The sequence below is a fragment of the Mustela nivalis genome (genome assembly GCF_964662115.1).
Source record: "Mustela nivalis genome assembly, chromosome: 15".
Taxonomy (NCBI): Eukaryota; Metazoa; Chordata; class Mammalia; order Carnivora; family Mustelidae; genus Mustela; species Mustela nivalis.
In genome coordinates this window covers 27,119,298-27,132,756 of record NC_139034.1, presented here as the reverse complement: position 1 = coordinate 27,132,756, position 13,459 = coordinate 27,119,298, and the positions used below count along the sequence as shown (strand labels likewise).

Here is a 13,459-nt window from a genome sequence, read left to right as displayed (position 1 = left end):
TGCATCTATAATTTTGTTAGATACTCACCATTCCCCTCTCTAGGGGTTGTAACATTTAACACTCCTAGCAGCACAATATAAGGGGGCCTATTTCCACATAGTTTTGCTAACAGAGTGTATTGTCAAACTTTTGGATTTTTGCCAGTCCAGTAGGTAGAAAATGCAATATTTATTTTTAATTGCTTTTCTCTTTAAGTATGGTTGGGAATTTTTTCCTAGAGTCATTTTTTGTTTGTCAGCAATCAAGTTATTCACAGTCTTTGGTGATTTATCTATCAGGTGGTTTATCTTTTTCTGCTTTATTTCAGAATCCTTTTGTAAAATGGGCACTGTGAGTATGGCAGGAACAAAAAAAGTCTCTGCCTTCACAAGGCCAACTTCCCATGAACCCTTTCTATGACTGGTGCTGCTAAAAAGAATTCTCTTCTTTCAACACAGAGACTGAGGCCATGGGCAGCAATGATTGATTATGTTGCCATTGTCTTCATCTGTGAGCAATTTTCCGGCTTGACCTATTCTTCCAAGAAAATAATCTATATTCTTAACAGAATAAATCAATTTCCAAAAAGAGGGGAATATGCAATCTTGCAGTTATTAAAAATCATGTTCTCAGAAATATTTAAAGAAATGGGGAAGTGCTTGTGATATATTATTACATAAAAAGGCAAGCCACAAAGCTCTATGCACAGCAAAAAAACAGTCACATAGACTATATCTAGCCATTAGCATAGGAAAAAGAGTGGAAGACTATACCCTAAATGTTTATAGTGGTTACCTCTGAGTACTGGGATTATGGATGATTTTAATTTTCTTCTTCATCCTTGCTCTATTTCTTAATATTTCTTACAATGAACATGTATTGTTCTGAAAATTGGTAATAATGGCAATATTATTTTTTTAAATAATAATATTGTACAGAATTTAAGCTAAACTTTGTCTTGAGGGAACAGAAGCTGTTGATTTGGTGCAGAGCAGGTGGTGCAAGGGAAAAGCTTATCCTTTCAATCCTGTGAGCTCACTGATGCTCAGATCAAGTTACTTTCAGTATTCCATTCACATTCTGCAATAATAATTTTATTCGCCATTTCCCCAGAGACTGTAAGGTTTATTTGGAACAGCCAACATTTTGTGAATTGTGAATTACGGAGGATCCCCAGGTTTCCTGTAACGATACTTCAACTCATCTAAATCAACTCCATCTCAATTTCTAATTTCTAATCAGTGTCTGGTCAGTTTCGAGGCATGGAAGCCAGGCCCCTTAGCCTTGCCCGTACCTCCTTCATTTTCATCCCATGCAACTCTTTTGATCACCTAATGAGTCTTTCTTTGAAACATTTCTTGTAGCTATTGATTCCTTTCTGACTCCCCAGCTACAATATTCATCAGGACTATGACTACCTGTTGCCTCCCTTATTACAGCAATCTTCTGTGTCAGAGAGGTATGTGTTCTGAAAAAAACTGCCCGGGTTCAAATATGGGCTCTACTCCTGCGTGATTTTAGGTGAGTTTCTTAACTTCTCCATGTATGTCTTTCTTCATCTGTAAAAAGGAAGTAGCAATACTACCTAGTTTATTAATTTGTTGAGAGATAATACATGTAAAAGCACACAGAACCGCAACTGGGCACATAGTTAATGATCAATCAATGCTAGCAATATCAATTATATAATAAATTTATTTGCATCTACTTTGGGCCTTTTGGCTAGGTCAAAAGTCTTGAGTAACATCATTTCACTCTTTTGGCTGTAAGCCCCCATATGAGTCTTGTACTGGGCAGTGGCTGACTAGGTTGTTTGAGACAACATATCCTGCTGGGAACAAGCAGAAGTACTGGACATCTCAGAAATATCTAGTCAGGGAGAATTTTTTAGACCAAGATCTGAATAAGGAATCAAGTCAGTAGAGGTGAGTGATATTTGAAGCCGATTCCAAAAGTGAAAGCAGTGAATGAAAAGCTGGAAAGTATGAGCAGAGTTTTCATCAATATGAAAATGTTTAGAGGGATAAAATTAGAGTCAAGAACCTATTAGCGGGGAGAGGTACTGGAAAACATCACGGACATATTTTCTGGAGGAAGGGTCAACTGGAGAAGCATATCTCACAGGGTTAATTAAGGCCTGGTTTTAGAATCATAGCAACTCCTGACTGGATTCAGTTAATCAGCTTTTAGCCTCTCTGTCTATTAGAAGCAATAAATAAGTACCTCTGGAAATAGATAACATCAATAAAAGTAACAAATCACAGAAGAAAACGAGTTTTGACAGACAACCAAGAGGGAAAACAGACAATGCAAAGAAATTCACAGAAAACCCAGGTTTTTAAAATAATAAGATACATATATATATATATTTTGAACCATTATTAATATGTTCATGGAATTAAAAATCTAGATGAATAAACTTAGCACAGAAAACTACGTGAAATAATCACATGGATATTCCAGACCTGAATAATATCCAATAAATAAAAGTAAAGAGTGAACGGATAAGTTAAACAGCAGATTAAACACAGCTGAAGACACAATAATGATCTGGAATATAGGGCAGTAGAAAATGCACAGACTAAATCACAAAGACAAAAAAAAATGGAGAATATAGAAAAGAGCATAAGAAATATAAGGAACCCAGTGAAAATATTTAACATATATGTATTAGAAATGGAAAAGAGAAGAAATTGAGAAGATATATTTGAAGAAATTTGGCCAAGAATGTCCCCCAAATTATAAAAATCATTAAGCCATGAATATGCTTTAAATTCCAAGCATGACAAATACAAAATAAAGTATATTTAATCACATAAAATAAAACTACTGAGGATAAAAGGCGAAGTCTTAATAGCAGCTAAAAACAAAAAAAATACTACTTTTCTAAAAAAGCAACAATTAAATGGATGTTTACTTCTCAACAGAACAGTGGCCAGAATAACAACTAACCTGGAATTCTCTAGCCAGTGGAAATATGCTTTGAAGATGAAGACAGATGGTATCATAAAGGATTGCATTTCTAAAAAAAAACCAAAGTTACTGATTTTAGAATTTCAATGTTGGGTAGCCCCAAAGTACATTTTCTTTCTTTCTATTAAAAACTTAGAACCAATGTCATGATAATACAAATTCATCAGAGACAAATGCTGATTTTGTCACCAGTATGTTTACAGAAATTAAAAACTCATTTCTTTTTTTTTTTTAAAGATTTTATTTATTTATTTGACAGAGAGAGATCACGAGTAGGCAGAGAGGCAGGCAGAGAGAGAGAGAGGAGGAAGCAGGCTCCTGCTGAGCAGAGAGCCTGATGCGGGACTTGATCCCAGGACCCCGAGATCATGACCTGAGCGGAAGGCAGCGGCTTAACCCACTGAGCCACCCAGGTGCCCTAAAAACTCATTTCTTATACTGTTTTGAAATCTTATTACCATGAAATACTCAATACTGTGAAGACCAAAAAAATGGAAAAACATTTGTTTACATCGTAATAGGAACATGTTAAGTGAACTAGTTTATGAATAAAATCTATTGGATGGTATAAAGAATGAAGGCACAATAAAAGTATTTGCAACAAATAAGCACTGAGAGAAGACACCACACGACCCATAATAAAGGAAACTTAAAGGGTATGATTTTGGGGGGCAAAAGAAAATGATCTCAAAGAGAGGCATAGAGATGCAGCAAAAAGTGAAGAGCACCAGAAAGGATAAAAATATGTGTAATTATAAATAAACATTGACTTTACAAAACAGTAATAGTAAAGTCTTCTGGAGTCTTAAATATATGTAGAATCAGAATTCATGACAACAGGTGTGCCTATTGGCTCAGTGGGTTAAGACCTCCGCCTTAGGCTCAGGTCATGATCCCAGGGTCCTGCGATCCAGCCCCGAAGCAGGCTCTCTGCTTAGCAGGAAGCCTATTTCCTCCTCTCTTTCTCTCTGCCTGCCTCTCTGCCTACTTGTGATCTCTGTCTGTCAAATAAATAAATAAAATCGTTAAAAAAAAGTTCATGACAACAAAATGTAGAAGATGAGAGGGAGGGATGTGAATGGGGATAAAATCTTCTAAGATTCTAGCATTATCAATAATGTGATAAAGGTGAAAATGCCTATTATACTTTAGTTGTTCAAGGATGCCTATTTTAATCTCTAGGATCATTACTAAAAGAATATATGACTACTGAAACAATAAAGGGAAATGGAATAATAAATTAATCAGAAAGAAAAAAAACATTGAATAAGTGAGTCCAGAAAAGGTGCTAAGATGACAGAGCTGAATCAAAATATACATCAATAATTATATTAAATGTGAATATAAAATAATATCCCAATGAGATAACAAATTGTTTCAGAGTGGAAAACACAAAACTAGATTATATGCTAGTCACAAGAACTACACTTTAAATACAAGGTCACAGAAAAGTTGAAATGGAAAGATAGAAAAGATACACCATGCCAACATGAAAGAAGGGTGATGTATCTATACTAATATCAAAGTAGAACTTAAGGAAAGAAGCATTACCAAATATAAAGAGGGATATTTCATAAAAATAAAAGTTAGTATGTTAAGAAAATATAATAGTTGTAAATATGGGTATACCCAATAACCTAACCTCAAAGTATATAAAGCAAAAACTGACAGAACTAGGAGAGAGAAATAGATTTGGAGAAATAGATCTGTAAGTAAATCCTTTCAGTAACTGACAGAACAGTCATAGAAATCAACAAAGATATAGGAGATTGGAGCATAGTTAAAAACTTAACCTAATTCATATATAGAAAGAACATAGCAACAAACAACTGAAGGACGCCAATTATTTTCCAGTGAACATGAAACATTTATCAAAATGTAATAGCTGCAGGGCCATAAAGCAAGTCTTAACCAATTGAAATGACACCAAGTATACAAACCATATGCTTTGTACAGACATAGAGTGGAATGGAGCTAGAAATCAACAGCAAAAAGGTAATTGGAAATCCCCATATTTTTGGAAATTAAGTAACATACTTATACATAGCCAGTGGGTCAAAGAAGAAATTACAGGAAATATCAGAAAATAGTTTAACTGAAGGATAGTTAAAATGTGACATATCAAAACATGTGAGATCAAGTAAGTGTATTTATAGGGAAACGGATAGTCTTCAGAATATATATTAGAAAAGAATGATGATTAAAGCCAATGATTGGGACCTCTAGAATGGCCACGAAAGGGAACAAGTTGGGTTTGGAGTCCCCAAAATCCCCTTCTCCAAAGAATCATTACTATTTGACCTGTCTGGCAGTTCACTGAAAAGCTCCATCCACAGGACTTGTCTGTGTTTGACCTAAGTCAATGCTAATTTTGTACAAATAGCCTTTACCTCGGGGCATTTGCCAAAAAAAAAAAAATATAGTGGCAGTTTTTTAATATCTCAGTTTCCTGAGGCAGTGTTACCAGTTGGAGCTAAAAAGAAGCTGAGAAATAACCTAAAAGGAAAAACTGGGGAATAACATGGAGACACCAAAAAATTCTAACATATTATTTATGGGAATCGAGGTCACACATATGTGACTGTGTACATGCTTCATAATCCTTTACCTCTAGCTGACCTTGAGGTCTTGCACAGCAAGGAACTGAAGGCTAAGGCAGAATTGTAGACTCCCTACATGAGCACAGACAGATCAATTGAGATTATCCCGTGTAAGCAATAGAAATTTGGAAAAAAGAATGAAGAAAATGGACAGAGCCCCAGAGAACTGTAGGATACCCTCAAGCTACTAACTTGCATATAAAAGGAATCCTAAAAGAAGAATAAAGCGGAAGAAAGAATATTTGAAGAGATCGTGGCCAAGAACTTCTCAAGTTTGAGGAAAAACTGCATCAAATCTGCATCTCCAAGAAGCTCAACAAATCACAGGTGGTATAAACTCAAAGAGATGCATGAGCCGGCGCATCACAGTCAAACTGTCAAAAGCCAAAGACAGCATCTCGAGAACAGCAAGAGAAAGGATTCATCACCTACAAACCCACAACCACAACGTGGTTTTCCAGAAGCCTGCTCCTGGACACCATCCAGGTAGAATGTGAGGTAACAATCATTTGTGAGTCATCAACAGCCACCTTATTGGTGAAGTCAAAGATGGAAGATGGGCAAGTTTTTTTTCTCTCTAGTCCTTAAAGTCTCCTACCCATCCTGGCCCTCCCTACCCTGTGAGTCAGGACTAAGAGGGGCAGAGGGGTCACTGCAAACAGCATTAGGGGGTCTGTGATGTAACAATGGTTGCCTGCCCTCTGAGGGCTACGGTACTTGCCCACTTGGGAAACAGCTAAGTAGTAAGTAACGGTTGGCTTTAGATTGAATAGTAGTGGCTTGAAGCATAGAGTTATACATAATGTTTTCCTTAAAACTACGTTCTTGTCTTGAAGTACTATACTGAAGATGAGGCGTGTTTCTTTGATTCATGTTTTTATATCTCTGTAGGTACACCTTTACAGTTTTATCTTTTGCTTTATATCTACACACACTTCTATGTATTTGATATCACGCTTAATTTAACTCTTCTTCAAAGATAATTTAAGTCATCATGAGAAAAACTTGCAAATGAATTTTCCCTAACATTCTAACCCAGAGACTCCCCTTCATTCAGTTGCCATTTACTTAACACGTATTATGTACCTGTCGTTTTACTGGATACCAGGCACAGAGATGCGAGACGGAGTGTTCCTAGTGGGACAAGAGAGGCATCTGCTCAGTCTTAACTTGGTGGAGACAGGGGTGTCTGGAGAGGCTGTTAGAGGAGGTGACCGAGTCCTGAAGAGTTAGCTGGGTGAAGGGAAGTGGGGTTAGGCAAAGGCTATCTAAGAAGAGAGAACAGCATGGCGGGGAACTGAGGAAACCTTGGCATGTTTGAGGCTAGAGCCTAGGCATCAGGGAAGGTGGCTGAGAGATACAGCAAAAAATGGCTATTTATTGAGCCCTTACTATGGGCCAGGTACTGGGCTAGGTACTTGACATACCCAATTCATCCTCTGTAAGAGCTCCATGAGGTGTGGGGACTGCCTTCTGAGGGTAAAGCATATTCCATTGGGGAAAAGAGGCCACGAAGAGATGGGGAAAGAGCAGTCTAGGAGGTGGTACCAGAGCAGGATGGCCTCGTGTTATAGGAGCCAAGGGGAAGGAGCTTCAAAAAGGACTAATGTCAAATGCTACCCAGAGGTCAGTGAGGACAAAGGACTAAGCAACTAGCAAGTCACTCATGATTTTGACAAATTTAGTTTCAGTGGCAGAAGGAGGCAAAAGACAGATTGCCGGCGGATGAGGCATACATGCAATTCAGAAGGGGTGGATAGTGATAGGCAGCTGCTCTTTGAGAAGACTCTTCGAGGAGGAGAGGGCTAGCAAATGAGCACAGGGAGTTAGTGGATTCTATGGTTGGGCAGTTGGGTGGTCGTTTGAAGTGTGTTTGTGTGCTCAGAGGCCAGAATGAGCAGAAAGAGAGAGAGAGACAGGGGAAGGCCCGTGAGGGATTAATGCTGAGGAAATAATGTTCCTACTGGGTTGTGAGGAGATGGGGGTGGGGAGGGCCCGGCTTTGGCCAGGAGCCCAGAGGAGAGCGTTAACCCGGATGTGAATGCCAAGACAGGGTGCTGGAAGCTGAAGAAGCTTCAGCCCATGGGCCTCTGTTTCTCCACACGTAGGAACCCAGATCCTCTGGCAACAAGGGGCAATCCTTGAATACTTGACTTATAATACATTTATTTCTTGTCAGCAAGTGCCATAAGCAGATTTCTCCTGCTGTTGCCAAGCAGGCAGTCAGACTTGGGGGGAAAAGCAGGTAGAGTGAACACTTAGTGCTCACAGACCTGTGATTTGTAGATTTTTTTCTCGAGTGACTGCATGGACTGAGCCAGCCCCCTGGAACTGACTTCTCCACCCAGCTTTGAGGGGCGCTCTCCTCATGAATGCCCACACTGTTCATGGAGCACAGCCCTGAGAGGAAAGCCCGCCAAGAGCAACAACCAGTGTTAGAGCAGCAAATGCGTGCAGGCATGGAAAGAGCCAGAGAAGAAGAGCTTGGAAGAAACTGGACAAGAGAATTGCGGACTTAGGCAACTGTTGGTATCTCTGGCCAAAAGGAGAAAAGAATTTATTAATCTGATTCCGTGAGGGCTCTAGTTAGTGCGAACATTACCCAAGGAGTAAGAAATAAAGCTTTAGTGTAATTTTGGAAGGTGGTTACTTTTGGTGTTGGGATAGGTCCAGGAAACATTTCAGAAGAAAGTCAGAAGCCTGCCCCAAAATGGTTTTTTTGTTGGTTGGTTTGTTTTGTTTTGTTGTGAATTGGGAACAGACGAACGAAAGTAGACTTTTATGAGTGTTGTTTCGTTGTTTATTGAAAAAATATAGTTATTTTCTTCAGTGGTAACATTCCATCTTCTTTGATTTGCTTTTTAGGGTGGGAGTCGGCATAGGTTCCTCCAGCAGTAGGATTGTGTGAGGAGAAAAGAGGTTCATTTAAAATTAGTGACCAAGTTGCTAAATGTTATCATTAAGTTGTTATCAGTAAGTCAAGGGCTTGATACAAATGCTGTCACTCTTACACACACACACACACACACACACACACACAGTCTTCCTAGTGAAAATATGAGCCCGATGGTGTTTACAAACAGTATTGTTTGACCGAGTAATGCACTCCTGGCACTTACTAACAGAATCTTGACTCACCTACTTAATTGTTTGAATGGGTTTTTAACTTGCTCAAGTTTGAGTTATGTAATGAGGTAAATCAAGGTGCTCATCTCACAGTATGGTTAACAGGATTAAACAGATAATGCTGGTAAAGTGCCCAGCATCAAAGGGCTGAACGAATGTGCGTGTAGCCGCTGTTGTTCCTGACATTGTAATTAGAAAGCTGATTGCCGTTGCCTGCGGTCCTGGACTCCAGCTGACCCAGAGGCTTTGCCCACAGAGTTTCCTAAACCAGTTCAACAAACACTTGTTGAGGGGCTGCTTTGTGTTCTCCTAAAGGAAAGCGGTAAATGTAGGTACTTGAAGAAGGAGGCACATTTTCCCACCTCAAGATACCGACAATAACATAAATAAGACAAATAACCAAAATACAACATAGAAAATCAAAATTCCAAAATTCAATGAAATTCAGTTCAAGTCAACCAACATTTTTATCAATTACCTCCTTACATCCACAGCTTCATATGAGATACTGGGTTACAGGGATGGCAACAAGGCACACCCACACCTGATTTCAACCAAATGTGACAAGTAAGTCAGGGGACTGGGTAGACACAGTACGATGGAAGAGGTGGTGATTGACTTCGGCTGGAGGTAGCTTTTTTTTTTTTTTTTAAAGATTTATTTATTTATCTGAGAGGGAGAGAGGGAGAGCACGGTGGGGGGGAGTAGAGGGAGAGGGAGAATCTCAAGCAAACTCCCTGCTGAGCACAGAGCCTGATGCGGGGCTGGATCTCACGACCCTGAGATCACGACCTGAGCTGAAACCAAGAGTCAGACAGATGTGTAACCAGCTGCCACCCAGACTCCCTGGAGGTTCCAAGTAGCTTTCAGAGGGGACGGTGCAGACAAGAATCCAAGCCCACAATGGGAGAATATGGGGGATGCCGCAGGTTCCTTGGCCTGGAGGCAAGAACAAGAAACTGCGGGTCTTGTCCAGAGAACCGGATATAGTCTATTATTACTGAAACTTAGCTTTGGAGACAGTGGGCATCTTATCAGGGTGTTGGATTGGGCTGGGGTCTTCAGAGCTTTGTGAGCAGGTGCGATGTGATGTGTTTTAGAAACACCCCTGGGGCAGATGGAAGGGTAAGATCAAACCCAGAACAACAGGAGACGGTAGGAGGTGTCCTGGCCTGAACCAGTGGTGGTCAAGGAGATGAAGCAGGGCCTGGGGTTTCAAGAAATGTTAACCGGGAGGGTTGGTGATGGATTCAAAGTCTGGTGAAGAAGAGGAAGGAGTCGGGGTGAGCTCCAGGTTTCTGCTTGTGTGGCTGGGTGGATATGGCAGTGCCACCAGCTGCCCACAGTGGAGCCACCGTCTCTCTTACACATGCACACCCCACCCCCCAGCTGTGTCCTTCCTTCTCCCTCCACTCTCTTCTCCCAAGTCAGAAAATGGAAAAAGGAGAAAGACCAGAAGTTCTCCATTGCATGGTGCTCAGCCAGGCCCACGGAGTGAGGCCGACCCTGGAAGCTGCTTCCAGAAAGCTCAAAATGGAAATCAATGGCCTCACCAGGGGCACGCCCTCCTTGTCTTCCCTGCTTCTACCCATTCTCCAATGTCTAACCTTTTCTGTCATCCCTTGACCCACCTTTGCAGTTACTGGAATGTCGGTGGGGAGTTCTGAAAGTTCTAATACCTGATCCCTCAGATATATGGCAATGTTTTCCTCTCCCTCTCCCTGTTCTGTTCTTACCTTTTCCTTTCTTTTCTTTCTTCTTTCTTTCCCTTCCTTCCTTCCTTTTCCCCTAGCTTATATTTTATCATGAAATACAATACACTAACTGGAGTACATAGAATATAAACATAGAGCGTAGCACATTTTTCTAATGAACACACACGTGACCATCACCCAAGTCAAAGAGAAGACTGCAAGCCCCTCAGAAGCCCCCCCCAACCCCCCTCATATCCTCATCTAGTCACCACCCTTAGTATCACACCTCCCACCCCACCCTCACCCCTACAAGTAACCACTATCTCGAATTATGGGACTCACTTCCTTGCTGTGCTTTTTGTGTTATCACCTATGTATAGGTGAGTTTAGTTTTGCCTCTTTGGGAACTTAATTTTTTGAAATCCTTTGATCCTGGTTCTTTCTTTCAACATTTATGTTTATAAGATTCACCTGCATTGTTGCACATAGCTATGCTCTCCAGTGCGTGAACAGATTACCGTTTTTAAATTCAGTTCTATTGTGATGGTCATTGGATTGTTTGCAGTGTTGAGCTTCCCTGAACAAAGCTTCTCAGACATTCTTATATGTGTATCCTGGTCACGATTCATAAGTTTCCTCCAGGTACATATCTGGAAGTGGAGCTGCTGGGTCATAACACGTCTTCCCTATAGTCCAATGTTACTCCCTGTTGTGAGAGCTCCTCTTTTCCATATTCTTGCCAACATGTGGCATTGTCTCTCAACTTACTGTTTTAAGCCTCTGGTCCCCAAAAAGACTTTTCTACTAAAACGGTCCCCTCTAGGTCAGTGGGTCTCACGCTCTGTTTTCCAGGTGACCGGTGACAGGATATTCACATATGTGGCACCCTGTCATGAGCGTGACCATGAGAAGGTTATAAGCAATCCCCAAGTGAGAATGACACAACTTTAAATGAATTCTGGTGGACACCTGGATGGCTCAGTCGGTTAAGCCACTGCCTTCAGCCCAGGTCATGATCCCGGGATCCTGGGATCAGGCTCCTTGCTAACTGGGGAGCCTGCTTCTCTCTCTGTCTCTGCCTGTCAGTCTGCCTGCTTGTGCTCTTTCTCTCTCTCTCTCTCTGACAAATAAAATCTTTAAAAAAAAAATAAATGAATTCTGGTTGGTTTAACAAAAGTAAGTCATCTGTGGGTTGCAGTACTTTATTATTTAAAAGCAAAAAATCCCGTGACACACTCCTTAAGTGAGCACAACAAACTTGTGTGTTCTGGTGCCCTTGTTGAGAACCCCTGTCCTTGTTGGCTGAGACTCTCTGATTTTAGCAGCCTTGAGCTTGAATATACTAACCGCCTCTTCAGCCCAAAGGCATGACCCCACAGCATGTTGGTCTACCAAATCTGGGCTCTCACAAACACAGCTGATGGGACAAAGAGAGAAACAGGTAATACAGGGGCTTGTTCTCTGGCATGTGATACTCATGAACATGTTTTTGTGGTACCCCCACAGGGTTTGACCAGCTGACCTGGACCTGGCCAATGGCCCTGTCCTCCATCATGGCCACCGCACCATTCTGGCTCACTAAGAAGATGTTTCCCTTCAAGGTGAGCAAATGGATGGGGCTTGCTTGTTTCCGGTCAATGGTGGGCTCCTCACCCAACATTCGCCAGAAGAAACTAATCTATAAACTGCAGGAGGAAAAGGCTTTTCGGGAAGAGATGAACATTTTTCGTGAGAAAATAGAAGACTTCAGGGAAGAGATGTGGAATTTCCGAGGCAAGATCCGTGCTTTCCGGGGTCAGATCTTAGGTTTTTGGGAAGAGGAGCGACCTTTCTGGGAAGAAGAGAAAACCTTCTGGAAAGAGGAAAAAAAATTCTGGGTAATAGAAAGATCTTTCCGAGAAGAAGAGGAAACCTTTTGGAAAAAGTACCGTACCTTTTGGAAGGAGGATAAGGCCTTTTGGAAAGAGGACAATGTCTTATGGGAAAGAGACCGGAACCTTCTTCAGGAGGACAAGGCCCTGTGGGAGGAAGAGAAAGCCCTGTGGGTAGAGGAAAGAGCTCTTCTTGAGGAGGAGAAGGCCCTGTGGGAGGATAAAAAGTCCCTCTGGGAGGAAGAGAATGCCCTTTGGGAGGAGGAGAAAGCATTCTGGGTAGAAGGTGGTGGCCATATTGCCGAGGAGCAGATACCTGAAGACGGGCACTATAACGCCGATGGAGGGCCACAACCACCAGCCTTCTCCCGAGGCAGAGCTTGAGCCCCAGGAACAAGGGCCACAGGGTCCAGGCTCTGCTGGATTGGGATTCAAGTCCAGGATGACCCCATGTGTGGGAGAAAAGATGTGCTTGTTGGTCTCCTTGCTTCAAAAGATCTAATAAAGTCCTGGGGAGAGTTTTGGAAAAACAACTTCTTCAATAGGGCCAGCTTCATTTTTTTTCTCCGAGGCCATATTCCCCCCCCCCCCCCCCCCCGCCAGGCTGTACGGCTGTCTGCACACAGCTCCGTTCTGCACGCTTCCCCCTGAGCCCCGCATGTGTGAGTGTCCGTGAGCAGAGACCCTGTGGCTCTCTCTGAAAGTCAGAATGGGAGAGAAGAGGGGCTCAGACAACTCCAGCTAGAGACAGACAGGGACAGGGAGCAGCTGAGCCACCCACACTACTGTCACGCAGTGGGACAATCATTTCTTTTCCACTCTGAACAGTCTCAGAGACCTGGAGTGCCCTCACGGCTTTTCAGAGAAGGCCACAGGGCTCTCAAACAACTCACCTGCGCTTCTTGCTCCCCTGTGACCCATTTAGAATACAAGCGGGGGGGGGGGGGGGGGAATCCCCTAATGGTCCTATTGCTCTTACTGTTGCCCCAAACTTCTCAACTGCCCCCTTCGCTCTGGCGGGAGAAAGGGGCGTGGCATAAGGCTGAGGCTCTAAAGCACCGCCCTTCCCGGATGATGAAGTCACCTGGACCGTGTAGGACAGTCTCCCTGCCACCGTGTGTTCCCGTTCACACAGGTGTCACTGAATTATCAATTTAAGTTTCTCTTTCTCCATTCTTTTAAAATTAAAATGCCCTGGGCCCATAAAAATTAAAT

The 13,459-nt window shown here is 41.9% G+C and overlaps 1 protein-coding gene across 7 annotated transcripts; it reads left to right on the top strand.

The window, feature by feature from the left end:
- Window positions 1-6,076: 6,076 nt before the first annotated feature.
- On the top strand, window positions 6,077-12,775 carry CCDC70 (coiled-coil domain containing 70). 7 transcript variants are annotated; one of them, XM_082700560.1, is made up of 3 exons: window positions 6,156-6,173; window positions 9,174-9,246; window positions 11,880-12,775. In XM_082700560.1, the coding sequence occupies exon 3, from the start codon at window positions 11,909-11,911 to the stop codon at window positions 12,626-12,628; it is 720 nt and encodes a 239-aa protein (XP_082556686.1). In that variant the 5' UTR covers window positions 6,156-6,173; window positions 9,174-9,246; window positions 11,880-11,908; the 3' UTR covers window positions 12,629-12,775. The 7 variants fall into 7 exon arrangements, with proteins under 7 accessions (XP_082556683.1, XP_082556681.1, XP_082556686.1 ...); XM_082700558.1 differs by lacking the exon at window positions 6,156-6,173 and adding an exon at window positions 6,180-6,296; XM_082700559.1 differs by lacking the exon at window positions 6,156-6,173 and adding an exon at window positions 6,315-6,440.
- Window positions 12,776-13,459: the final 684 nt, after the last annotated feature.